This window comes from Tenrec ecaudatus, chromosome X, assembly GCF_050624435.1.
Source record: "Tenrec ecaudatus isolate mTenEca1 chromosome X, mTenEca1.hap1, whole genome shotgun sequence".
NCBI lineage: Eukaryota > Metazoa > Chordata > Mammalia > Afrosoricida > Tenrecidae > Tenrec > Tenrec ecaudatus.
The window spans coordinates 104,346,459-104,373,902 of NC_134548.1; the positions used below are offsets into that span (position 1 = coordinate 104,346,459).

Sequence of the window (27,444 nt, forward strand, 5' to 3'; positions counted from 1 at the left end):
CTACAATATATGCAGCCTGTGTGACGTAAGCCTATAAGCTCCTGTGGCTAAAATATGTTGACAATGTCCAGCTTCACTTGAGTAACCATGACAGTAAAGGAAACCCCCCAAAGGTACCTCTCCCTTCGTTGGTAAAGCTTTCTGAGTTCATGACACAAGGAATCAGCAGTGGTGTCATTTCCATACGATTCTGTCTTATGCTGTCTCTCTTTTAAGATACCAGACGGGCAAAGTAAACCTTTTATAAGGAAATATATGCATTCATCAATTTTTAAGGTCATGGCACAGTGTGACTCTAGGATAACAAAGAAGTATACACTGGGCTTCAGTATTTATCACGTCTTCTAAAGGATATAGGAATAGAGACAAAGTAACTAAGGATGCTTTGGTCTGACATACCTATTTAAAATTGGAAGTATGTATTTAACAAAATAATCATGGTGTATGAGTGTGCAAATTGATCATCAGTTTTACCTGCAACCATTCTGTGTTGTCTCGATCATTGCTATTCCCCCGATGGAACACCACCCATCCCACGTCCTCCCTGTGTTTTCTCTCTCCATTCTCCCTTCTTTTCGAATCATCTGAACTCTGTCCGGGGAGAACCAGAAATGGTCGATTATTCTAATGTGAGCACACACCAACCGTGTTCTTATTCCCCTGATAGTTCCGGTTTTGTTTGAACTAAAGGGGTGAGTTCGTTTTCAGTCCAGAAGGATGAGTGAGGAGCATGGACTCCAGAATCCAGCCCCCCCCCCCGCCCCCCCCCCCCCGTCCTTATCTGACCAGCAAGCCTGGTCTCCTTCATTATACTGAGTTTAAATCCGCATCTTTCCTTCATCCCATCAAGCAACTTCTAATGAGATTCCTTCCAGGGTGTTGGTAGTAACAGCCAGGCACCATTTAATTCTTCCCGGTCCAAAGTTCCTGGAGAATGATGTCTTCCATTTTTATCACTCTTCTTTCTAGTGGGCGGGGACAGACCAATATTTGCATCTTAGATTTCCACTCACAAGCTTTTTAGACCCCAGTGGCTATTCATCAAAGTAGAATGTAGACTCAGTTTTCTAGATTATGCCAGTTGACCTTGTTGTCCCCGGAAGATACAGTCCTGATCCCCCAGACCCTTCAAATAAGTCTGGGTTTTTTTTTTTTAAGGATCTAACTTGGAAATTTATTGAGATAGTACTATATCTGAAAGGGAGAAAAAACATTATTTAAATGAAAAGGAGGCTGTTAAAACAAAATTTCCCCCCCAAAATTTGTATCTCAACTCAGAAACTTTCACTTTAATTATTGAATTGGGGAGAGAGAAGCCTAGAAGCTAGATGAGCTTCAAGAGAGAAGTGGGAATGAGACCCAAATTATAGGGAAAAACTTGTATAACTATAAAGAGTAAAACTAAGCAAAACTATTTTTGTTAGCAAATTGTTTTTAGCAAAGATTATTTTTTCATTCAATTTACTTTGCTTATATGAGGAACCCTGATGTCATGTTGTGTTAAGCATCGAACTGTGAACTGAAAGGCCAACAATTAGAACTCATTACTTTCTCTGGAGGCTGAAGCTGCTACTCCAGTAAAGATGTACTCTATTGGAAGCTCAAGGAGCAGTTCTACTCTGTGCTATTGGACCGCTGTGAGCTGGAATCAACTAGGTGGCAGTAGGTTAGGTTAGGTTTCTTTAAATAATATTTTGGGAATTAGGAAGCAGATCATAAGTTATTGCTGAAGCAGCAATCCTGGATTGGTTGATTACGGCTCCTGGGAAGGTCTGGGATTTATAGGAAATAGAAAGTAGCTAGGTTTCTGTTTGCCAATATGGGGGTTAACACAAGTGACTCCACCTTTGACTCAGTATAATCAGGGTAAAGGGGCATTTTGCTAGTTTTGTTTGCCGGGGGGGCAAGCGCGGATATTGCATGTCTCACAAATATGTCCTGGAAAGGGCACCTTTCTGTAGAGGTTTCCCGTCTCTTAAAAAGCTCTGATATTTAAGAAATGCCAAGGTTCAGTTGACAAAGTTTAAATCCTTTCTTATCAGCATCTATATTTGTTTGTAGACAATTTCTGAAAGTGGCTTCAGAGTACCGTGTAGTGCTTTTATGTGATATTTATCCATAAAACCAATCTTCCCCGAGTTGAACACTCCTAGTTGGCATTCCGCCGCGCTTCCTTCCCCTTCTTGAGAATTGTTGCGCTCTTGCACTCTTCCTGACACATTGCTTCCGAGTGGGTGACATCAGGATTTATGTGCAATCTGATATATAAATAAGATGGGGACAACCGCCTCCACAGTTCTGTTTCTATTGGAAAGGAGCGAAGATGCCGTTTTGTGCTCTCTTAAGTGTTCCACGCCTTTGTGTTTGCACAATTTTATTAGATATTTTGAGGGGATTGTTCTTTCTCTCTTGCTCTATTTCTAACGGGAAACTTTTTGTTAGTTCAAAATTCTCATAGAAGTATAATTTCCCATATGTTATACCTCTTACACTGTCTGTATTTTTGTCCAAAAGGTTCTGAATTTCAGCATTAGCTTGTGACTACTTTCCTGGAAGCATCCTAGTCATGTGGCTGCTTTTAGGAGATTGGTGTGTTGTTGTTGTTATTTTCATTGACATAAAGGAATGCAATTAGGTTAAAATTTCATACCTTATCATTTGTTCTAATGCTTATTATTTTCTGCTTCCCTCTGGCTTGAGGTTTTTTCCTTTTATTTCATTAGTGTTGTTGGGGCTTGTGGGGCTTTTTCATTGCCATTGCGTCCATTCTGAATGACAAGCAGCGGTTCGATAGGGCAGAGGAGAACTGCCCCTGTGCGTTTCCGAGGCTGTAAGTGTTTATGGGAGCAGAAGTCTCATCCTCCCATGGAGTGGCTGGTGGGTGCAAACTCCTGACCTTGCTGTAAGCAGCCCAACTAGTAGTCCACTATGCTACCAGGGCTCCTATATGAAGTCCAAGATAGGAAAATACAGCGAAACAACAAGTAGATCAATAGTTCATTCGTGTTTTGGCGGGGGAGCGTATGAGGAAATGGGGAGCTAGCAATAATACAAGAAAAAAGAAAATGTTCTAAACTTGTAGTGATGATTGCACAACTCATTTTAATGTTTAAACCCTTGATTCTATGGCCCGGGAAGTATGCACATATCAATAAAACTGTTAAGATTAAAAAATGAAAAAGAATGACAATAAGAATGCATCACTCCTTGAACTTAATTGTTGATCATGTAGACATTGCGTATTCATTGATGGTTTGTGTGCTTTGGGAGGTGTCTGAGTTACTAGTGCTTCCGTAATGAAACTACCGCAAGTGGGTGGTTTTTAAAAGTAGAAATTACATTTCTCACAGTTTAAGAGGCTAGAAGTTTAAATTCAAGGAACTGTTGCTAAAGAAAGATGCTCTCAATGTCAGTGCTGGGGAAAATCCTTATCTCAGCTTCGCTAGTCCCAACACACCTGGTTTCCTTGGCGATCTCCATGTGTCATCGCTCTTTTCCCTATTTGTGCTTGCATAGTGGGTTATCAGTTGAGCTGCTCTCCACAAGATCTGTGGTTCAAACCCCACAGGCCCCCATGGGAGAAAGATGAGGCTGTCTGCTCCTGCAGAGGTTGAATGTCTCCGAAATCCAAAGAAGCAATTCTCCGGTAGGGTTGCTATGAATTGGAATCCACTCAGTGGCATTGCGTTTGCTGTCTTTGTCTCTGAGTTTAATGTACCCTTATTATAACTCAAAAGTTACTAGGTTTAAGCTATTCCTGACCCTGATAGGGCTTCGTTAGCATATGACTCTTTTAAAATGGGATTTAATATTCAGGTAGAGGGGTTAGAATGATATATTTGGGGGTGGAAGATTTAAACCCATAATAGTAAGTATGAACATATGGGAGCTGGTTACGACTTTATTTTAACATGTTCAAAATTAAAGTATGATTCTACTAGTTGAGCTCATTAGCAAAGGTGCTTTTGAAGTCTAGTGAAGGAAGCTGTTTTATAAGATCCAGCTAAAGTTTAAGCCTAGAACCCAGTGACTCAGTAACGGCAGCTGCAATATGAAGACCACTTGCTCATGATCCCGTAGCTAGTACTGCCAAGTAATAGAGCTGGGAGCACAACCTGCTCCAGGCCAGTGCTCTCTTCCATATTATCCCACATAGATTGTAGTCAACATAATTTTAGTTAAATATTCAAAGTAAGTAGCACCATATTTGCCCTTTAACATGAGAGAGGTATACACCTTGAATTGTTTTATTCTTATCAAATTACTGAAAGTGGTAGGATCCACCAGAATCAAATAATATTTACTGACAAGGTCTGATGATCCCCTCTGCCTTGGGCACTTTATGCAGCAGAATCTTTGTGCACTGCCTACTCTAAGTTTGATGGACATTATCCTATTTTTCAAGACTACACGTCAAAATGAACTCCAATAATGAATTTACCAAGAGACCACCATTCTTGTTTCATAGAGATGTATCTGTGTCTAAGGGGTCTGTGTTTGGCTTGTAAATGACTTATACTCAGAAAACTTCTCATTATCAGTGTCCTAGTATTTAAAATATAATTTATTGATACTTGGGAGAGCATAGAAAATAAATTTTATAATGGTTTAGGAATGTATCCATTGGAGAATAAATTTGCCTTTTGTAAAATAGAACTATAGTATTAATACATTTGTTCTGCATTTATCCTTATTCACGTATACATTAAGGTCTATTGTTCGCTCCTGATGCATGCTCACACATATTTTTCTGGTAAGAAATAAACATATGTGGGTTTCATTTGTTGTACCTGGACATCTTTGGCCCAAACACCCCCATGAATCTGAACTTAGGGGACCAATCGAAAGTTCAGTCTATTGCTTGCAATTTTAACAGCCATACACTTTTTTCAGAAATAAGCAATTGGAACCTCAAGAGTATTTTCTTACTAAATTATATTCTAGCTGAATAAAACAGTGTTGTCTCTAAAGGAAGACACTTACTCACGGGGAAGTTATTTCTTGATAATTTACTTTTAGGGAAAGTATTACATTATCTTGTATGCCTCAATAATTTTCAAAAGTTAATAAGAAATATAGCTTATTCAGTTAAAAATGGCTTTTATTTGACCAGAACTGCCTACATAATTTGTAGGACTCACAGTAAAATGAAAATATGGTGTTTCTTTTTAAAATTTTTCAGACTGCAACAGTCGAACTGTAAGCAGAGTGTGGGCCCTTCTGACCAGGGTGCCCTGTGTGATGCAATTAATTGAACAAGCAAAATTCTCACCACTTTGTTCATTGAACATGCAGAATGTTTTTAACTTGAATAAAAGTGAAATTGTGTCAAAAGAACCCACTTCTTTAAAAAAAATCCTCTCTTGGCCGGCGGACGGAGGGCGGCCGAGGTGGGGGGAAAAAATCCTCTCTCTAGAAGTGTCCTCTTTTATTTATTTCAAAATGTCTACCTTTTCCTATCAATTTCTGCATGATCTCTGTAGCAAATAAAAAAGGGAACTTTTCCCATGAGAACTTCTGTCAAGAAACAATCTTCTTCAGCCCTCTTCTGATATATTAAGAAATTGTTCTCATTTCTCTTAAGTGGGTCTGTACACTTTTCCTCTGTTGAATACTTTACATACTCCGAGCAAACAGCTTCAAATTTCTCATATATTTTTTAAGAGATTCCCATTGCTCTTTTTTTTAATCCCGAGTGGTTGAAGGTATCATATCTGTAGATAGTTTAAACTACATGCTCTGTAAGGAATAGAATGCTTCCTGCAGTGCTTCATTTCACAGCATATAGTAAAGTCTGTTTGCATTTATGTTGAATTCCTTTTGAATCATATGAATCCTTTGAAGTAGTTTTCTGTGGTCTGGTTTTCAGAAAACTGTAGGGTGCTCTATAGATGATTCAGCCCAGTGCCCTGCCTCCAGGTCTGCCGGCATATAATGCTCCAAGACACATGAGTAGACAACATGTTCATCAGTGTCCCGAGAGAGGAACAGCGTGGTAGCATAGAGCATCCATACAGAGGGAAGTATGTTCAGGAAGAGACAAGCTGCCTTTGCATTCCTCGCAACCTCCCTCCTTCTTGAATGCCAGCTTTATTCAGGTCTTCACATTTTAATTTGCCAGCCCCCTCTGATATGTAGACCAACGTTCTGTTTGGGTTTTCATGCTAATCATCACAATAAACCTGTAGTACAAAGTAGAATTTCCCACAGGTTTTCCAAGGCTGTAATCCATTACAGAAGGTGCATCCACGGGGTGGCTGGTGAGTTCAAACAGCCAACCTTTAGGTTAACAAGCTAGCCACAGCTCGTTTTGCTTCTTTCATTTGGCAATCTAATGTAGACAGACTTCGGTTAATCATCATTGTTCTATATATTCCTTTTCTTTTTTAATGAAAGCTGCTGAATTATTCAGATTTTCTTAAAAGTCCAGTGATTTTTTTATATTAAGATGCTCTTTAGTACTCAGAATACGCACAGCATGCTCAAAGTTTGCCTTACTGGCCTGCCGGCCCTAAGAGTTCTTAGAATAATTTTATTTACAGTATGTTTGTGTCATATCTGAAATGTTAGGAGAAAAAATAGAATTTTGAATGTGAAAGGTCCTTTCTTCTTTTATCAAAAGGAAAAAAATTGCACTCTGACATTAATAAAAGTCATGCTGAGGTTCTCATACAAGAAACTCACTAAAATGACAAAGAATATGAAAAATGTAATTAGATGTTTGCTTGAACTGAATTGACTGGTTTGTTTTCCTATCTGATAAATTCTAATACACGAACATAAAATTATAATTAATAAGAAAGTAGAACTATGACTGCTATATTGATATTCTAGATACTATCAAAGCAATTGCTATTATTTCATGCACTCTTAATAAGTACACAAGTAATTTGACATTTTTGTAAATTTTGCTGAATTTTACTCTGAAAATAAAACTATAACAATAAATTTATTTGTTCAATTATCAGTGAGGTACTGGCTGTATCATGATTTGGTAAAAATAAACATGTCTTCTCTATCTCTAAGTATATTAACTAATCTATAAAGGCTTGTCATTCATTAATGCTTGCTGATGGAGAAAATAAGTTCTGCAGATTGTGTTGTGCTCAGTACTGCATAACTTACTTTCACAAGCCCTTCTTCAGCTTTGATTCCTAAATCTTTCCCCAGTGAACTCAGACCTCAAAGATGTTTCATTAAAATGACAAGATAAGCTGCCTTGCGTTCCTATTCTAGAGTGGAGGCAGGGGACAGAGTTCTGGGAGATTTTGCAAAAACCTTCCTCAGCTGTAGGAAAAGAAGTGCAAATTATTGACCTGAAAAATCAACAGCATCTCTGTCATGAAGATAATAGGCTAAAGAACAAGACTACTGTGAGCCAGGCACCAGCTTGTCTTGCTCTTGCTCGCATGGCTGTATTGACAACTCATGCAGCGTTAGAACTGGAGGTTGGAATTTTGTTACATAAGCTTTGTTAAGAAAGGCGTGCTTTAAAAGTGAGGACTTTAGAAAAATATTCTTAAGTATTTTTTCATTGTTATATCCTTCTGCCATGTGCACTCTGCAACTTTCCGTGGTCTGTGCCACTTTCATTGGAGAACACGTTCACAGAATGTTGGTAGTTGGTAGTTCAAATGCGGCTTCATTGTATTCTCTGAATATCCTTTTGAATTACATAGATTTGTGGGCACTTGACTATTTTGACCGACAAAAATAGTAGTAGTCTTTTATGATTCAACCAAACAACAGCAAACAAACAAAAACCACACTATTCCCAAACAAGCAATAACAAAATTTTAACCATTTTTTGTTGTGGATGAAACACCAACTCTCATCTTAGCTGATTATTTACTGGCTAAGGCTGACATTTAAGGGAGTTTTGCTGCAGGTTCTTGGCATTTAAAAGAGATTATTTCAAGTAGAAAACCCAGCTCTTATTTATGCAGAGCCACACTGGGAAATAGGCCTTTATAGAGTCACCTATTAGTAGGCTGGTCTCCTGTGAATCCTGGTTCTGCTATTATTGTAGTATTTCTTGAGAGAGAAAAACAGTATAGTTTCTTAATTTATCATTTTATTTAGTTCTGTTCCAAATGACTATTCCATCCTCATTTTATTTAGATAAGGAAACAATTTTTTTTCCCTCTTGGATAGAGGTGGATGCAGACAAGGATTTCTTCAGAAAACTATTTCCAAATTGTCTCTCAAATGTGGATGATTAGTCAAGTATAGTTTGATTTGTCCAAGTTTTACACTGATGTGTGGGTGAACGCTTTCTCACTGTATTCTGCGATTCAGAATGCACCTTAAAATAGTTTTTTGGGGGGCTGACTATAAAAGAGCTCGGGAACAAATAGATTCTCTAAACATTCATTTCCTTCTTTTCCAGTGACAGAGTTAATGCTAGTGCTTAGTTACTGCAACAAATACAATGACATTTTAAAGCCTTACAATGAAGATAATTGCTTCAAATAATCCATGATAAACTTTTTCTACCTGTTCCTGAAATATTAGTCATTTTACTTTTCCCTGAAACCTAGTCCTCTTGAAAACTCAGCATTACATACATTGTAAAAGCCTAAGTAGCCTATTCCTCCTAAAGGGTGGGATTAAATTTCTGCTCTATTGAAAATCACAAGCAGCCATAGAATTGCTGAGTGAAACATTGTCCTTCTCAATATCATGTGTAGTGGGTTTCCTCCTGTTGATACAGGCTACATAAATAGGAAATAAACAACCTTGAAGGAATTCTGATAGTCTGTAAAATTGTCATTGATGAAATTATGTGAGCAAATCATTAATATATATACAAAACATATAAGATATGTGTATATATACATATCCATGTCTTATTTAGTTCTCTATGTAAAAAAAAAAGAAAGAGGGAGAAGTGTTATCTTAGATCACAGCTACCTGGCCAACCAACTGGTAGTGATCCATGTTCATGCCCATTCCAAAGAAATATGATCTAATATAACATGGAAATTATTGAACAGTATCAACATCACATGCAAACAGAATTTTGCTGAATATATTTTTCAACGTCTGCAGTCATATATTATCAAAGAACTACCAGAAATTCAAGTGAGATTCAGAAGAGGGCATGGAACAAGTGGTAGCATAGCTCCTGTCAGGTAGATCTTGACTGAATCCGAGAATACCAGAAAGGTTTTACCTCTGTTTTGGTCACTACATAAAGACATTCAACGGTATGTACCTTAACCAATGACCGATCGCTTTTGGAAGGTTGTGCATTGACCATATCGCACAAGGCCGTAATGCCGGATTTGAGATCAGAAAGGTGTGTGTCAGGATGGTATTCTTGAAAGGGAAGAGGACTTGAAGAACTTACTGACGAAGATCAAGTCCACGGCCTTCAGTATGGATTACAACCTGTAGAAAATGTTACACCTAAAGAAAACAAAACTCTTTACAAAGGGGACCAATAAACGACAGGTGAAAATGGAGAAAAAATATATATTGTCTCAGCCTGACTCTGCCAAGGAGCATTTAGTCACCTGGTCACTTTTCACCCCTTTGACACGGAATTTTTTAATCAAAGAAACATAAGGATCAAGTTGACATCACAACTTAAAATAAAGCACTTATGAAGTTAAACTCCAAGGAAAGACAAATCATTAAATGTCAGTATTTGCTCTGGTTTCACCAGCTTTTAGCTGGTTATGTAAGCATAATTATTATCTCTGACTTTATTTTTTTAATACATAATATTCGGAATCTGACATCATTATTTTTCTGAGGTGCCTTATTTTTTAATCCTATACCATTTTCTCCTAAATGATCAACTCCCATGTAATTCAATGACATCCTTACTATTACTCAGTAATCTACTTATATACTTTCTCTAATGAAGTACCCTATGCTCTTAGAAGCTCTATGGATTTCAATTTTAGAAAACCGGAAGTCGGAAGAGCTGGGGTTTGTTCTGAATTGAACATTATAAAGTAATGGAGAGGTGAATCAGTGTTTCCATGATTGTTTGAAACAACCAAAAGGCAATACCATCTAATATACCATTGTCATATTACATTTAATATACCAGCTTTTTAAATTTAAAGGTTGAATTCAATTAAGCGGTGGTAGCAGTATGTTGAATTTACTACAGTATCTGCCGTAGGAATTTGTTTATTTATTTTGAGATTAAATTTTTCCATTGGATACCAATTTCTTTTTTATTTAATAAAGTATATAATTAAAGCTGTTTAAGTTTTAATTATTTAATAGATACAAGTATTGTCAATATGCATGTGTATAAATAATCCAGATAACTTGAATTTGGGATCACTTAGATTTCCAAAGTTCTCACTATAGAAATGCCATCCTTTGAATAGATTTGTATATATTAGTACAAATGGTACTATCCCTGTAGTGATATTTCCACATAACAATCTTTGTAGGAGTCTATCCATATATCAATCCTTCTAGATGCTGTTTTAATATAAGCCTATAAATGTGAATTGTCTTAGGTCTCATTCTTGCATTTTTAGCTTCAAAATTTAATTAATGTCCTATCAATAAAGCACATGAGGAAGGATGTATAGGTGTGGCCAGTTAACATATTTGCAAAATGATGAAGAAAAGTAGCTTGGCTCTTTTAGTTGAAGGATCTGAAGAAAAATTGGAAGTGATTGATGACACTCAGGGACATCGTATTGGATGTGAAGAGCTCTACACGTTTGAAAAGGGGATTGTGCAAGTAAAGTGCGTTTTGTAATGTGAAAGATTAGAAGCAGAAAATCCACCATGCTGACTCAGATAACAGTAACCCTGGAGCGAAATGGTGGACTTGGGGAAGAAACTCTGACTCTCACAGATATAGCCTATGACTAAGTTTTATATTTAATCACTATTTGAATTTGGAGATGGAAAAAGACAATCAAATCCCGTCAGGGGTTCCAAACCTAGAAGTTAATCAGGTATGCGAACATTAGGATAAAACTCACTTGAGAGTGTGATAGGGCATGGAAATCACAAGTTGAGTCTAAAAAGATTAGGTATCTTGCAAATGATTTAATCCAGGGGTCACAAATGAAAGTGGGAAATAATAATGGGGATGTGAATTAAAGGCAGCCCATCATAGAAAGGCAATAATTTTCTTCAAACTAAGATAACTTCGCGGAGTGAAAGGAAATAAAGGCTACAGGTTGGCCTTATTTATCTCTCAGCAATTTGCTTTAACTCCATCAGGAGGCAGCAACCGGATTACTTGGAGAGAAAACATATTCTTGCCAGTTGTGAAAGAATCCATCCATGCTCAGTCACACTGGCTGTTTTCTGGTGCATATTTATTGAACTCCTCTTTAAAAATTATTGGGGGATTTAAACATAGGCTTAAAGGAAAATTCTTTTTCTACCACCTTAAAACATCAACATAAATTACAATATTGAGTTATGAAATTACAGATCAGAAGGACATACTTGCAATTTCTTTAGCAAGCAAGTTGCAATAGAGAGCCTCTTATGGATGGCTTGCCATAGTTTATGTCATGGGATCCTGTGCTCTTTCACATTGGCAGAAGATTGATTCTTGACCCAACGACAACCATTTATAGATTGGTCTGTTGCATAAGAGAATGCTAGTTATGAACACATCTCAGAAAAGCTGGAAAACTTGTTTTATATTGACTGAATCCAGTTTTTTTCTTTTCTTGGAGAATTTGATTCAAAGACACTAAGAGAGAAAATTAAGTGGCACATGTAAAAACAAAATAAAAACAAAGAGTAGGTACACATTCATTGGTCACTAGACCTGTGGCTGTATGTTTTCTTTCTATCTTGTTTCGGTTCTTTGTGAGCTCTGATAAGCTATAGCTATTGAAACCTGCTTCTCATTCGTCTTTATTTCTGTGGACATCCTTACTCTAAACCTCTCAGCTTTATTTCTTGGAAGAGCGTTCTAATTATAGCCAGGTAAATAACAGACATACTTCTTTTTCTTCTTCCTCTGTGCCCAACCCACTGGAGGAACCAATGCTTGTAGGTAAAGACTGACCAAGTGAGTGCTAGAGCAGATTATGCCTCCCACGTACTTTTTCTAGTACCTGAATCTAAAAGATGAACTGAAAATCAGAGAGGGGAAAACTTTGAAGAGGACTTAAAATTAATAGTTAAACTACAGCCAGATAACAATGGAATCTTCCACAAATATCCATAAGGGACGTGAAAGGGATTTGACACAGAAAGACAGAACAGTAATGAGGCAAACTTAAAACAAGGTGACGTTTATACCCTCGCTTAGTTGAGACTGCTCAATGTGCTGGTTTGTGACCCATGCCTTTTTGAAAGACTAGTTTTCCTTAAAATGAAATAATCCAGCCACCAAATTTAGTAGCAGTGTGTATCCTTTAAACATTCCAAAGAGAGGTGATCAGACAAACACACACACAACAGGGGCTCCTTGCACCTTAAAAATAGATAATCAACAGTTAAGTTCCTGTGCAAAAAAAAAAAATCGAGAGGGTGAAAATGTGATTGCCCTTTGGTAATTGTGAAGGAAGTCAGTCAGAGATTTGCTTCGTTATAGAATCGTTATAGAATCTGTTAAGCAAATGAAGAAGGGCACCGTCATTCAAGTTCATTGAATGGCTCACTTGTTTCTGGCACTCCACCATCAACAATTAAGAAGACTGGTTTCCTCATTGACATCATTTTATGTTGGGCTGTCATTACTGCCGAGGTTTGCGACATTCTTCTGAACACGGTTCTTAAAGACCCAGCCCACTTCCATCCCATATTTGAGTCTTTGCTAGTTCGCACCGAGGAAGATGCCTTGGCCCCGCAATGGTGCTCTGGTGGTTTGTACTATTCATTGCCTTGTCCTTCCTCAGATTGCCTGTTCCTTATGAAGATGTATAGTGGATTTAGTGTATCATTTTGTCCTCTGAAATGCCAATCCTGTTCCGGAAGGGGCAAGGTCTTCAGTAAAAGGGTGGAATATACTCAGTCCGTGTTAGTGAGAGAGAGGTTCCAGACAGAAAGTTAAAACTTAGAAGCAAGTGTCCCCCCAACCTCTCTTTTCTTTTGGTGTAAATCTGCGTAGAAATGCGTGTGCAATGGTTTCCTTATTATCTTTTCTATTGAAGAGACTGTTGACAAGATCTTGCAGCATCTTAGAGGTAGACGGTGAGTTCAGCAAATGACTGCTACCTGCCCAGCATTGACACCAATTCCGGCAAGAGTCAAGTTTCTATCCATAATGACCCCTTCTGGCAGAGTAGAATGGCCCCTTAGGGTTCCCTAGGCCTGGGCCACATACTTATCATTTAGCATATGAGCATTGACCCTCCAGGCTCCTTTCGAACAGAGGGAGCCCGACTTGTTTCCTTTTTCTCTCAAGAGACAGCTAGAAAAAAAAAAGAAAACAAAACAAAACAAAAAAAGAGACAGCTAGAACATATTTTAGCCTTTGTAGCTCATATGGTGTCTGTCATAACTATTCAGCTGCTCTTTGTAGCATAAATGTACCCATAGACAATATGCAATGAAGAGATGCGCCTGTATTCCCCAAAATCTGTGGATTTGGGAACTGATATAATTGGAATCTGAGGCAATTTCCACGTGTCCCGAAACTAACTCCTTCTTTTGATTTCTTTTAAATTAAAAAAAAAGGAAAATTCTCAGGGCATATAATAATAAGCAGCAAGCTGGATTTGAACCTAGTTCACTGAGGAAATGGTATGGGAGTCATATGTGTTCTCCTTTGACTACACAATGGAGAAGCAGAATCCACTCCTCATTAACCCAAGACCTATTGCCACAAGGAAGAAGTCAAACAAGCTTCCACCCTGTAGCCTTCTCTACCCTATTCTGATGCCGACCATTTTATCCATAGCACTCTACTTCTCTGTTGGCTTCCACAATCCTCGGCAATGGCCACACAGAGCTCACAGATACAATTCTTGGTGTTTATTAGGGAAGCTAACAAGTTACCACGAGCCCAGATTAGAAAGCATTAAGAATACCATCTTTGGTCCACAGCAGTGCCTCTTATAAGCCAGTAGGTAAGCCTCTTGGGTTGCCAGACTTTTAGCCACATGGTCCCTGGGCTGGTGCTGGAAAGCCTGTCTGCGTGTCCAACTCACGGTCTCCTACTTTCTGGTTTCTGCACTGAGGCCTGGGACCTTAGATGCATTCCACTAGTGGGCGTTCTTTCTTGAAGGGCTTGGGATTTTTTTCTCTGCTTCTGATATGGCTTTCTTATATACAAAAGAATGACAATGCTGAAAACCCCCAAAGTTAGAATCTATACACGTTATTTGCATGGTCCCACCCAATCATTGGTGGGAATTATAGGCAAATGGATAGAAGAGTCCTATTTAAGCCATTTCACTTCACCGCTTGTGCCAACTCATTTCCTTGAGACTTGTTCTTGGCTTAGTGCTGGTCGCCCGTGTCCCAACAATATGTCCTTAAACAAATTACTTTATCTAAACCTGCCCCAGTTTCTTTACCTGTATAAAATATGTTGATATGAGTTGTATGTGTGAATCCCTCGAACAGTGTGGGACATATAGTCTCACTGCTATTGAGAGAGCGCTGACTCACAACGAACCCCTGTGAGTTTCTGAGACTGTAACTGTTTACAGGAGTAGAAAGCCCAGTCTTCCTTCCCTCAGAGCTGCTGGTAGTTTTGAACAGCCAACCATGCGGAGCACAGCCTATGTAACCACTACACTACCAGGGTCCACCCTGACATATACTAAGTTTTCAATAAATGTTACCTATCATTACTGTACCTACTTTCAAAAACATCCTTAGCGCTTCAGCATGTAAGCTTAGCTTTACTTTGTTTAGGTGGTTTTGAGTTGTTAGATTTGTTCTTCCAAGGTTGTTTTTGCTTAGTTTTCCCTTCACAAGTGTTCCATGCCCTTAGTAAATGATTGATTCTAATAAGACACACGGAGTGTTTCAAAGGTCTCTTTGAAATATTAATTATTTAAAATATTGAATGTGAGAGATTTTACCAGAGGCATCAACAGTGTTTTTTTCTGGTAAGCGTTAACATTCAGGTTTATTGGGTGTTTGTATATTTGTGGAATGCGTAATTTTCTTTTCCCAGCCTTCTTGCATATATGTAACTGGAAAAATTGAATAAGCATAAGCATTATTTTTAAACCACAGTTTACTATCAAACAACCTTACCTCAGGCAAGCTGCCAAAAAGGCTACCTCTGGGCAAAAAGTTTCTTTTCCGAAATCAGACCGTTAGATATCCATTCATTTGTATGAAACAACCTCCCCTTTAAAGATGCACATACATCGGGGAATATTAGCTCATGAATTTAGTTCCTCTCAAAAACTTTAGGAAGCACCCACCACATAGACAAAGCACAGAGAAATCACCTAGTGTTTCATCATTCGCTTTGGGGTGGAATAGCCATTTACTTGTAACTCTGCCTAGTACGGAATTTACTACATGATCAAATGTGCCCGAAAATTAACCTGAAATTAAAACATAATCTTAAGGAAGAATCCCATTCACTCTGACATTTATTTGGGAACGGATTATTGACTCACTAAAGGAAACTGTTAGTTTCTTGTTGTGGCAAAGAGATGAGATGGCAGAATGTATGGAATCTTCAACCAACTTTCCCCCCTAGACTTTTAGCTTTAATTGTTCAGAGATTAATTTGCCTTTGGTGCATACCACTGTGCAAGGCCTCAATCTGGGAACAGAATGCTTTGCTGTTTCGTTGTACAAAATTTCAGCTGTGGCAGAATGTAATTACTACGCTGCCCCTGGCTCATACTGTGGTGTCTGGTAATTTCTTCTAAGTGCCTGTCCTTTTTTCCCTCTTGAAAGTTTTCGTCTTTTGATAATGAGCATCTGCCTTCATTATTTCACTTAGATTTTTATATATTCTATGTAAGCTCTCTGTTAATCTCTTTGGAATAATATCTTGATTTTCTTCAACTTCCTTCATGGCCATAAATAACTTTGTCGACTATATTATCTTTGTTACCATCTGTTGGTTGTTTTCCAAGTCACCCTTATTGCCATTGTTCATCCACTTCCAATTAAACCCCAAAGCAGCAACACTTTCCCATCAGGTAGAGGCTTTGGGGCTGACTGTAACACAAGTTACTCAGCGCCCCCCACCCCCCGTTTAATGTTTATTGTCACAGCGCTTTGCCAACTGGTCGGATTTCTCCGGGCCTCATTTAATGGTATTGCCATTACTCTTACCAATAGAGCTCTAGAAGCTGCAGCACAATGTGTGATTTCCACCAGGTTGTGGTAGCCTTTTACTTAGCCTTCATTGCCTCTCATTGCTCCATACAAGATGTTAGGAGCATCCCCGCCCTGTGTCTTCATTAGTTGAGATTAGGGGAGGGATTTTGTTCTTTTTTGATAAGTGAACAGTCTTCAAATTGCGTGTCATTTTCAAATCCACATCGTACAGCATGTTCCTAATCTGGACCACGAGAGAGAGATTGGGTGAGCGAGGATCTAAAACTTTGATTGTTTCGCACTCTGCTTGTCACCGTCTGCTTCTGCTGTCAGCTTCCATTTGCTACTGCTGATGGCCTGGCTCACAAAACCAGTTTTCCTTCTCAAGTTAGTCTTTTGCCAAGAGTGCCAAAATTGAACTTTCTACTTTGCCCAGGGTGATATGAATAGTAATATTTGTCACTGGAAATTAAGTTATATTCTTTGTGTAACCTCTCTCTCACACACGTAGGTCCATTTTACGTACTGCCATGAAGCCAATCTTTTAAATTCCAGCTTCATTATATTGCTGTCTTGCTGACATTTCACCAATGGCCTTTTTAGAACTCATTGATGGAAGTATAAACTTTGTACATTGACATCAAAAGCCCTTTAGAAGTTTGTTCTCGCCTTACCTACATGACTGTAATCCCCGTGTCTTTCATTTCTGTTGTTTTTGTGCTTTATCATTCACACCATGCTTATTTTATTTCAGGCAGCTACACTGATTCAAAACGATCATGTTCTTTTTTCTCCACTTGCCGTTATGTGATATGAATAAGCAAAACTAATTTATTACGATAGAAATCGCAACAGCGATGGCCTCTGAGTGATGGGGGCACGAGAGAACATTCTGCAGTGATGGAAATGTTGAGTACCTGGATTGTGATGTCTTTCCACAGATATATATGTGTCAGAATATACCAAACTGCACACTGAAACTGTGCGTTTTATTTATAATTTGAGCACACACAGAGAGCGCCAGAAGTAATCTAGATTTTAGTATCTTGGATCCAGTTCTTATTTATCCTGTTAAAAAGTCTTTTTCTGTGCCATTTAAATCAAATAATGACGCCTGAGGTGCCCTGAAAATTTCATCTTTCCAGGGGCTTAATTTAATTCCTGCTTCTTCCAGTAAGCCTTTCCTAACTTCTCGAGTCCATAAAAGCATAGTTTTATTTTTAATTATTTCATATGCATAAGTGTTCTCTCATGTGGAAGGCACCTGCCCTTACACTTTTACATCAGTTAACACTGGCTGATAGCAACTTTCTTCAACTCGGAGCAGCTCAATTTCATCAGAAAGCCACCATTATGCAACCGAGAATTTAAGAAGTAGTGAATTAAAGCCTTTGTGCCCAGGCTGTTCAAATTTTAGGAAGTTATTTTATAGTACTGGCCTGTGTTTAGGATTTTTGAGACACAATGGAGTGCTCATAGGTAATGAGAGCATCCAGTATACTATGTGCTTAGGAATAACTTATTCTACTTAATATTTTTTAATGAAAAGCAAAAGGAACTCATAGTTTTCACGAACTATAGTAGGTCTGATATTTTACCCTACTCACATGCCAACAAGTTAGCCTGTCATTGTTTAATGGATGCTGACAGAAGACATGGGACTACTGAGTCAGAGAAGAAAGTATTTTACTCATGGTACAACATACAGTATGACCTTCATGGAAACATTGACTTTTTTATGTCTCACAACATCCCTGGGAAGATGCAAAAGTGGGGCAAATGTATGCTTAGTATACAGTAGGTTTGCATCATTTGGGGGAACCCCAGACTTAGGAAACTTAAAAATTTTACAATGCACTGAGAGCAGACTAGCTTGATTTTTTTTCCTGTAGGAACTATAATCTATCTTTGAAGCAAAAAATATACCCTCAGCTCTAGAGAATGACCTTGGCACCGTCTTCCAAAATGGTTAACTGTACAAACTTCCTTGAAAAGATAGTCCCAAGAGGGTCAGTACCTCATAAGATGTTTAAAAATGTGAAAGACCCATGGAAGATTGTATTTAAATACACATGTGCTAGACATTGGACAAGAAACCCTGGTGGGGTAGAGGTTAAGCATTGGGTTACTAACTACCACGTCAACTGTTCAATACCACCAACCACTTCTTGGGAGAAAGGTTTTTCTACCCCTGGAAAGAGTTACTGTCTCATATAGAACCCAAGGGAAGAATATGCCTGGCAGTATATTCCTAATGAGATACTTTTGACCTAGGTTCTATCTAGCTCTCATTGACCCAGGCCATGTGCTATAGACTACTGGGACTTTAGACTCTGGTTTTTTGCAGCACACAACATCTTTCATAGGTCACGCTAGAAGGACGGGATGTGGAAACTCCGCTGAGTGAACTGGGCTTTACGTCAAGCTCAAGCTGAAGCCCTTGGATTTAAGGCTGAAACTTCACAGTGTGAGAAGAAATAGATGGTTTCTATACCAAGGGTACCCAACTGGCTATTGTTGGACTTTGCCCTGATTTCTTGCCTTGAGTATGCCCAATGAATGGTGGACTAGGACTACCATAGGCTTCCTAGTTTAATGTCTTCCTTGCTTTATTGAGATGTGTATTAATCTGGTAGGCCTGGTTCGGCCACTGTCAGTGAATGCTGTTGAAAGTTTTGCCTTACCATCAACGCCTACTGTTCTGTGTAATTAGTGTCCAGTCATGTCAGAGTTTAATCAGTACAAATCAAAAACTTCATCTATTGCGGTTCCTAGTCAGCCAATATTTGTATAACCTCTCTTCACTACTGTGTTTTAAATTATATACCATTGGTTAAATTAATGACACTAATAGCAGAATCCTTATGCCACAGGGAGATGATTGATAATGTTCTCTACTACAAAATGACAATGATGAACAAGAGACCTATATGTATTTTGAACTCACACTTAATTTTAGCCTCATTCGAAGAAAAAATATTTTTATGTCATGGCCCTGCATAAATAATACTTGGCCTTTGAGGGGATTGCTGAAGATATTGATATTATAGCAAAGTTTGGTGAAGAAACTAAATGATGCCCAGCTATCAATAAGAATAGCATCCGGAGTCTTAAAGGCTTGTTTTAAAACAAGCAACCATCTAAGTGAAATGTCCACTAAATTCCCATGAAAGAAGCATATCAGCCTATGTGATCCAAGGAGTGTAAATAATATGATCCAAATTTGAAGGAAGGAATTCTATCAAGCTCAAATTTTGAACACCTGGTTTGCAAAAGACTATGGATGACCATGGAAACCCCAAGTTCCTTTGCAGGGTCCGCACACAGAATAAGTATCTGGTAAATCCTCTACGACTGTACTCGTGTGATGCTAATAACCCTGTTATCACACGGAGAGTATTGTAGAGACAATTATAGTAGATGTAGTTAGGTTCAAATGTAACATGTTAGTGTCATTTTGACCATTTAAAAGTTGTTTTCATGTCTGTCTATATAAGATAGAGAAAACAATAGGACTGATAGTTCTGGGGAGCCAACAAATCCAGGGACAAGCGAACAACAAGTGATCTAAAATCAATGGCAAGGAGGGTGTAGAAGGCCTGCTGGGTTTAATCAAGTACAATGTAGCCGAGAGGAATTACTGAAAAATGAATGAAGGTCAAACATGACAGTGGGACAAGAGGAAAGTAAAAGGAAATAGAGGAAAGAACTAGGATGCAAAGGACTTTTATAGAGGTATAAATATAGGCACACACTTATATAAATATATTTTTATATAACGATAGGGACATAGATCTATGTACATATATTTATATGTTAAGTCTTAAGGTAGCAGATGGACATTGGGCCTCTACTCAAATACTCCCTCAAAGCAAGAATATTTTGTTATAATAACCTGGCATTCTGTGATGCTCACCTTCCTGACATGATCGCTGAAGACAAAATGGGTGCATAAGCAAATGTGAAGAAAGCTGATGGTTCCTGGCTATTAAAGACATAGTGTCTGGCATCTTAAGGCTTGAAGATAAATAAGCAGCCATCTAGCTGGAAAGAAGATGGAAGAAGCATACCAGTTGTGTGATCATGAGGTATCAACAGGATCAGATATCAGGCATCAAAGACCCCAAACAATCACATGTATGTGAGCGAGTAGAGTGGGGGGACAGAGTGGAGACCCAAAGCCCATCTCTAGACAATTGGACATCCCCTGAGAGAAGGGTCACAAGGAAAAGACAAGCCAGCCAGGGTGCAGTATAGCACTAATGAAACATACAGTATTCCTCTGTTTTTTTAGTGCTTCCTTCCAACCACTGTCATGAATCCAGCTCTGCCTTACAAATATGGCTAGACCAGATTCTTGACACACACAATCAAGGACAGATAAATCCCTCAGGAATAATAATGAGAATAGCAATACCATGAATGTAGGGGGAGGATGGGATGAGAAAGGGGGAACCAATCACAAGGATCGACCCATAATCTCCCCTCCCAGTACTACCACCACCCAGGGTGACAAGCAACAGAAACTTGGGTGAAGGAAGACAGCAGAAGTTGTGAAAATATGAAAATAACAATAATTAATAATTTATCAAGTATTCATGAGGCTGGGAGGGTGGAGGAAGGGAAAAAATGAAGAGCTGGTACCAAGGGCTCAAGTAGAAAGCAAATGTTTTCAAAAGGATGGTTGCAACATATGTGCTTGATATGATGGATGTATGTATGGATTGTTGTAAGATCTATAAGATCCCCAATAAAATAATTTTAAAATTTTGAAAAAGTTGTATCAGCTTTTAAGAAAAGTAAAGGGGAAATACAAGGTAGTTCTACTCTTTTCTATAGGCTTGCTATGAGTCAGAATTGATTGCATGTCAATGAATTTGGAGTGTTTTGTTTTATGTTGTAATTTCAGGGTTAAATGATTAAAAAGTTGCCCCTGAATCATTACTTCTCTAACCATATATTTTTATTTTAGTGGCTAAAAACCATGAACAAATTTCTCCTAGATACTCTTTTACTCAGTTAAATAAGTATTATAAGTTGTAAGAAAAATATATTTCCTTTTAAGCCACTGAAGTTATTTTCTCTTTCAATTGAAAAATTTTAGAAATGCTTAAAAGATAAGTTTCATAAGTTTAACTTCATAGAAAAAAAGAGACAAGAAACTTGCTAATCACATATAAGTGGGAATTAAAGATTCTATTAAATTTTAAAATTCTAAGTGAACTGTCACTTACATGTATTTCAATCACTGAAATTCACTTAAAATGCAGGATAACTTCTATCACATGTTTTTGTTGGTATTTTATTTTAGGAAAACTGAATGCTGTATAAATTGCTTCTATACTGCATTTAAGAAAGCCCTGATTTGGTGGCTTTTAGGTGTTGTCAAGTGAGTTCTGACTCCTTGTCGACCGAATACAAGAAAACAAAACACTACCCTGTCCAGTACCGTCCTCATAATTGTTGTTTGAGCCTAGTTTTGCAGCCACTGTGTCAATCCATGTGTTCGGGTCTTCCTGGTATTTTTTGTTGGCCTCCACTTCACTGAGTATGATGTTGTTTCCTATAGCCTGGTCTCTCCTGGTAACATATGAGACAAAGTCTCACCATCCTAGCTTCTAACAAGCATTCTAGCTGTAATTCGTCCAACACATGTGTTTGTTCTTCTGGTGGTCCTGAGCACTTTCCATATTCCTCGCTAAGACCATAATTCAAATGCATCATTTCTTCTGTAGTCTTTCTTATTCACTGTCCAAATTTCACAGGCCTGTGAGGGAATAGAAAATACCATGGCCTGGGTCAATTGCATCTTAGTCCTCAACGTGACATTTAATTTAATTATTTACAAACTTTAGATCACACAGACTGGTGTGCTTCTTCCCACGATCTTAGCTGATACCTTACTTACGTGGCAACAACCCCCGCTACATATTTTTAGTCTACCTACGATATAATAGTATTAAAGAATTTTTATGAAGCAATAACCATAATGCCATTGTTATATAATTCTTCGTGTTTGAATATAATTATGTAAATTCTGTTATGTATTATTCTGGTCTATGCACTTGAATACATAGTTTAATTCTTTATAATTATTATTTTCATAAGAATACATGAAATTCAGTTGTGCTAATATTTTTTCCTGATTCTACGTATATACCTGAAAATCAATTCCCTAATTTCTTTGGACTTCTGTTTCTCCTGACTACCTTTTAAAAGTGGAGGTTTTCCAGAACTGCATTATACCTTCCCTCCTCTTTCCACAAAATGTCCAAGAGCAGCCGCGTCCATTTGCTCATGACACTTAAGTCTTTAGCTGCGACCAGACTTTAGTCTGGATTCCAAACGTATATGATGATATATGCAAAGTTCACGAATAAAACTTCATTACCTTTTAATTCCATATTTCCATGAATTTCTCAGAAGCCCCTGCATATTTCCAGCTTTTTACTGGGTATCTGTAATATCTGTAATTAGTCATTCCTTAGGCATCTCATGTAGATTGTCACATCTTCTGAAACCGTTTTTATATATCCCTGATTATATGGTTTCCTTCTCTCTCTGTCTCTTTTGATTTAGGTAAAAGATTACAAAGTTGAGTATCCATTTTACACTCAGCAATCCACCCATGTTTTGTTTCATCTGTTTCATGCAAATCCCCTCAATGTAACTTCAGTTATCTCACTTCCTGGTGGTTTTGGATATAATTTCTTTCTTTCTTAACCCCTTTAAGGATTTTGACCATGGGTAAATGCTGCCTCTTTGGTCTCATATGGTTGACTAAGGTTTGCCTGAAAACTGCGAAATGAATGGGGTCAGTTTAGCTTCAGGCATTAAATATAACTTAGGGCCTTGGTCTCAGGCATTTCATCAGTTTCTATCTCACCGGTAAACCTGGTCTCTTTTGTGATGTTTACAATTGTGTTTGACATTTTCTGCCATTCTATCCAGGGCTTTCTATCAGGATCGATTTCAGAGATGCTAATAATGGTAGTTGGGTGCCATCTAGTTTTTCTGGTCTCAGAGTAGTGGAGACTGATGTTTGTGGACTAATTGTTTCCAAAAGTCTTTCTGTTTTCTCACTCTTCTTTCCTTCAGACAGGGAGAGGTCAGTAGTTACACTTTGGATGTTCATTCACAAGTTTGTAAGACCCACTCACTACCCACAAAAGCAGGAGCAGAACATTGTCTTTGCATGATATGCCAATAGACCTGAGTGTCACGCAAGGCTTTCGTCCTGGTTTTGGTCACCCAGGCCAAGTGACTCATTCCTTCAAGGTATTTGGTAGTACCTAAGAAGTTTTCATAAATTTGTCCTTTGTGTTCCCCATCACATTCATGAATATATTTGCAGCCAAGGTAAATACATATACATATATATACCCTTTGTCAAAATATATATATATACACACCCGTATATACTCAAATATAAGCCGACCCGAGTGTAAGGCGAGGTACCTAATTATTACCTGGGAAACCAGAAAAAACTGATTGACTCGAGTATAAGCCTAGGGTGGGAAATGCAGGATGTGAATTAACACAGAGACCAGAGGAGAGAGATGGAGCGCAGCCACAGACACATCCTTATCAGTTCAGCTGCCGGTGTAAGTGAATCACTACGGGTGCTTCTGCGAATTGGAGCCGTCCACGTCATAGGACGGCTCTGATTGGTTAGATGTGAGTAAACAAACATTCAAAGCCCTGAAGTGTCGGCGGGGCTTTGAATGAACAGCAGAGGAACAGCAATCACCCGCGAGATGTTACACCTCGTTGGGGTACCACTGACCCATGTATAAGCCGAACCCCATTTTTTGCTTGTGCTGAAAAACTCAGCATATATATATATATATACTCCCACTCCCCTATCACACTTTGTCTGCATGTCTAGCCATGCACTTTCTTGTAGATTGCCTTTATCTATTGCTTGTTTACTTGTTTTCTCCATTTACTTTACTACCACCTTAGTTCCAGCCCTTAACTTTCCTTCTTGAAAAATTACATAAGATTACATTCCTGAAAATCTCTCTGCCTTGCTTCCTGCCATCCCCTGCGCTGTCTCCACAATCTTCGGTAGCTAATCATTGCAAAGCATAAATCCGACCTAAATGGTAACCGTGAACCATGTGACTAATAAGCAATTGACATGTTGCTAATCCAAATACCCATTTGTTGAAATGTAAAAAAACACGCAAGATTCAGAAGACTTCATCTGGAAAAATGAAGAGTGTAAAATAATTAATATTTGTATGCACTGAGTTAGATAAAACATTTACTACATTAAAATTCATTTCCACACTTTATAATGTGATTACTTGAAAGCTTCACATCATTTATGTGGGTTCCATTTGTGGCCTGCACTATATTACCGCTTTAGAGGATAGTGCTCAAACCCCTTGTCATGGAACGATGATCGTTTATTGGATGACTGAATGAATGTTCCTTGGTAGTGCGAGTGGTTTGCAATTGACTACTATCATAAAAGACGGTGGTTTGCACCCACCCAGTACCCTGCAGAAGAAAAGCTGGGTGATTGATTTCTGCAAAGATTACAGCTAAGAAAACCCTGTGGAGAAGTTCTGCTCTGTGACGCACGTGGTGGCCTTGCATTAGAATGGACTCAACTGCAGCAGGTCTGGTTTGGTTTAGTTTGGTATCATCTGATCCCCATCTGGCTAGTTCAGTGGTTCTCAGCCTTCCTAATGCTGCAACTCTTTAATAGTTCCTCATGTTGTGGTGAATCCGCCAATCATAAAATTCTTTTTGTTGCTACTTCCTAACTGTCATTTTGCTACAGTTATAAATTGGGCAACACCTGGGAAAGGGTCGTTCGACCCCCAGGTTGAGAATCACTGACGTACTTCATTGGAACCTTTGCCAGCTACCACGCAAAGAGCCCTGTTTTGGTGGTTTCGTTTGTGTTTGTTTTTATGAAGAGGACTAGTTACAGAGTCAAATGAATCTCCTTAAATGTCGGCATTCCCAGCTGAAAGATTAAGATAATAATACCTATCTCAAAGTGTTTAATGCATACAATTGAATTCTCCTAGACACATTCTAGCCATGCCAGATGACTTTCACTTCCTCTTTTCTTTCCATTGAAAAGAGCTGCTGATGATTAAGATGTGTCTGTGACCTTAACATGCCGAAAAATGTGCAATCTTCTGTCTTTAGTCACTAGGATTCCACTTTGCTTTTGCTTCTCCCACTTTCACCATATATTAGACCTGAAATTCTCTGTATTTCCCTTTATTGTTTAATTTAATATCCTGTCCTAAGGAGTTCACTTTAAAGGAATACATTATTGTAACATTGAAGAAGTTTCCAGTCAAACGAAGAGCATAATCAAAAAGATTTTATCTTGTTCTGACCCTGTACATAAGAGAATATCATTTTATTCTGTGATCTGATATCCTGTAGTGAGTTCTTTAAACAAAGTAGAATTTAAATATAACCTTGGAATATCATCTGAAACAATGACTTCTTCCTAACCTTCTTCGTTTTCTCTTCCTCCGAACTCTCCTGCCTACAAATATTCTTTACCCCAAACCCCATGTTTCACCATCACTCAATGTAGCCCCCCAGCTATGGACCTGCACATCAGCTAGGCCCTTAGAGAGGAAGGGGCTCACGGTGAGTTGTGCACAGTTTAGTAGAACGTTACGGCAACACAAATATTCTCACAAATCTTGGAGATGTTTTCTGATGGCCAGAGTTGACAAAGATAACAGGAAAGTGAAATGTTTTAAATATTTGTTAGGATCATCTTTTGAGTACTCTGTTCATGAATTCTCAACGGTTCTTACCCACAGGCAAAATTTAGAAACACAGCAGTATTCTGAAAGGAGTTTTGAGACTCAGCAAGCTGGAGCTAAATGTCTCCCCAAGATAAAATGTGGCCTTTCTGATGATGTGGTCACCTTTTCCTTCTACAGTGTCAGCATTTTGAAATGGAGAACGAATATGGATTAAGTAGGAATCGAATGCAAATGTATTTTGCAAAGAGTGTCTTTTGAGATAATCACAGCTGATGGTTGAATGCTGAAGGTATTAATACCATCAGTATTTAACCTTGTGTAACTCAGCTTCATCAAATCACGCCTTGCGCATTGATTGCATTAAGCCGGGTCAGTGGTTTCTTGCTTAGGAATATCTTATAAGAATCTTAACAGGAAAGCAACCGAAGCTGAGCAGCCACTGTTTATTTGCATACTGAGCGTGTCATCAATAATACAAAAGACAAGGTCTTTAAGTTGAAAGAACAGTGGGATTGGCATGAATTTTGCTTAATGGTGCGTAATAAGCAAAGTAGTCTGTGGTGCCAGAAACTGACAGGATCCATTATGATAAAACAGATATATATCTTTAATTTAAGGGTATTATGTAAATCTGACAGTGCTTCCCTTTATTTTCCTGTAGTTTAACTTTAATTGCTCCAAGATTAATTCCACTTTTTCCCTTCCTCCAGAGGGTGATGAGACTGGCGTGATGGATAATCTTCTAGAAGCCCTACAATCAGGTGCAGCCTTCCGAGACCGCAGAAAGCGGATTCCAAGGAATCCAGGTAAGATCTTTTAGTTCACTTAGTGTGAGACTGTGTGAGTGCTCAAAGCCAAGAATGAAACCTTTTTTTTTTTTTAAAAAGGGAAACCTCCTCGTGAAGATTTTTTTTAACAGCTGATCTCAGTTCACATGTGACATCTCAGCAGGCTTCTATAGCCACGTGATTACAAGTTTCAACTTGGCAAATGTATCTTCAGATAAGTGTGGACTTGTTGTTTTTTAATGTAGCACCACCCCATCAACTCAGCAACAAAGACTGCCACTCTATTTGATATTAAATATTGTAATCGTTAGTTTACGAGCATGTGGTTTAGGTAGATGGTGGTTTAAAACCATAAATGTAATGAAATCACTAAAAGTACTTGGCCCTAAGGATGTCACATAAGCTGTCACATAAGGAAAGTAAGGCAGCGATGCACCTCCAGAGGTCCGTTTGGTTTCATCCCCATTGATTTTATTAAGAATAGAAGCAGGGGTGCAGATGAGCCTAGGTCCCCAAAAGGTCCCAAAGCATCGGAACAAAGTTTTGTGTGTATATTGGGTAAGTAGCAGATAAAGTCACTTTCTGAAGATTGGTCTTAGGGGAGGAAAGAAAAAGCCAGTAAAGTAACCAACAGCCTCCTTCAATCAAGAGGGAACCAGCAATAGTCTCCATCCGTACTCTGTTTACACACTATGGTGTTGGTAAATAAT

The 27,444-nt window shown here is 38.3% G+C and overlaps 1 protein-coding gene across 2 annotated transcripts in view; it reads left to right on the plus strand.

Moving 5' to 3' along the window:
- DIAPH2 (diaphanous related formin 2) overlaps positions 1 to 27,444 on the plus strand; it is a 925,981-nt gene that overhangs the window by 718,833 nt on the left and 179,704 nt on the right. For both annotated transcript variants that reach the window (XM_075539526.1, XM_075539525.1), the window contains one exon: positions 26,657 to 26,752. In XM_075539526.1, the coding sequence (XP_075395641.1) occupies positions 26,657 to 26,752 (96 nt within the window). The remainder of the gene's footprint in view (positions 1 to 26,656; positions 26,753 to 27,444) is intronic.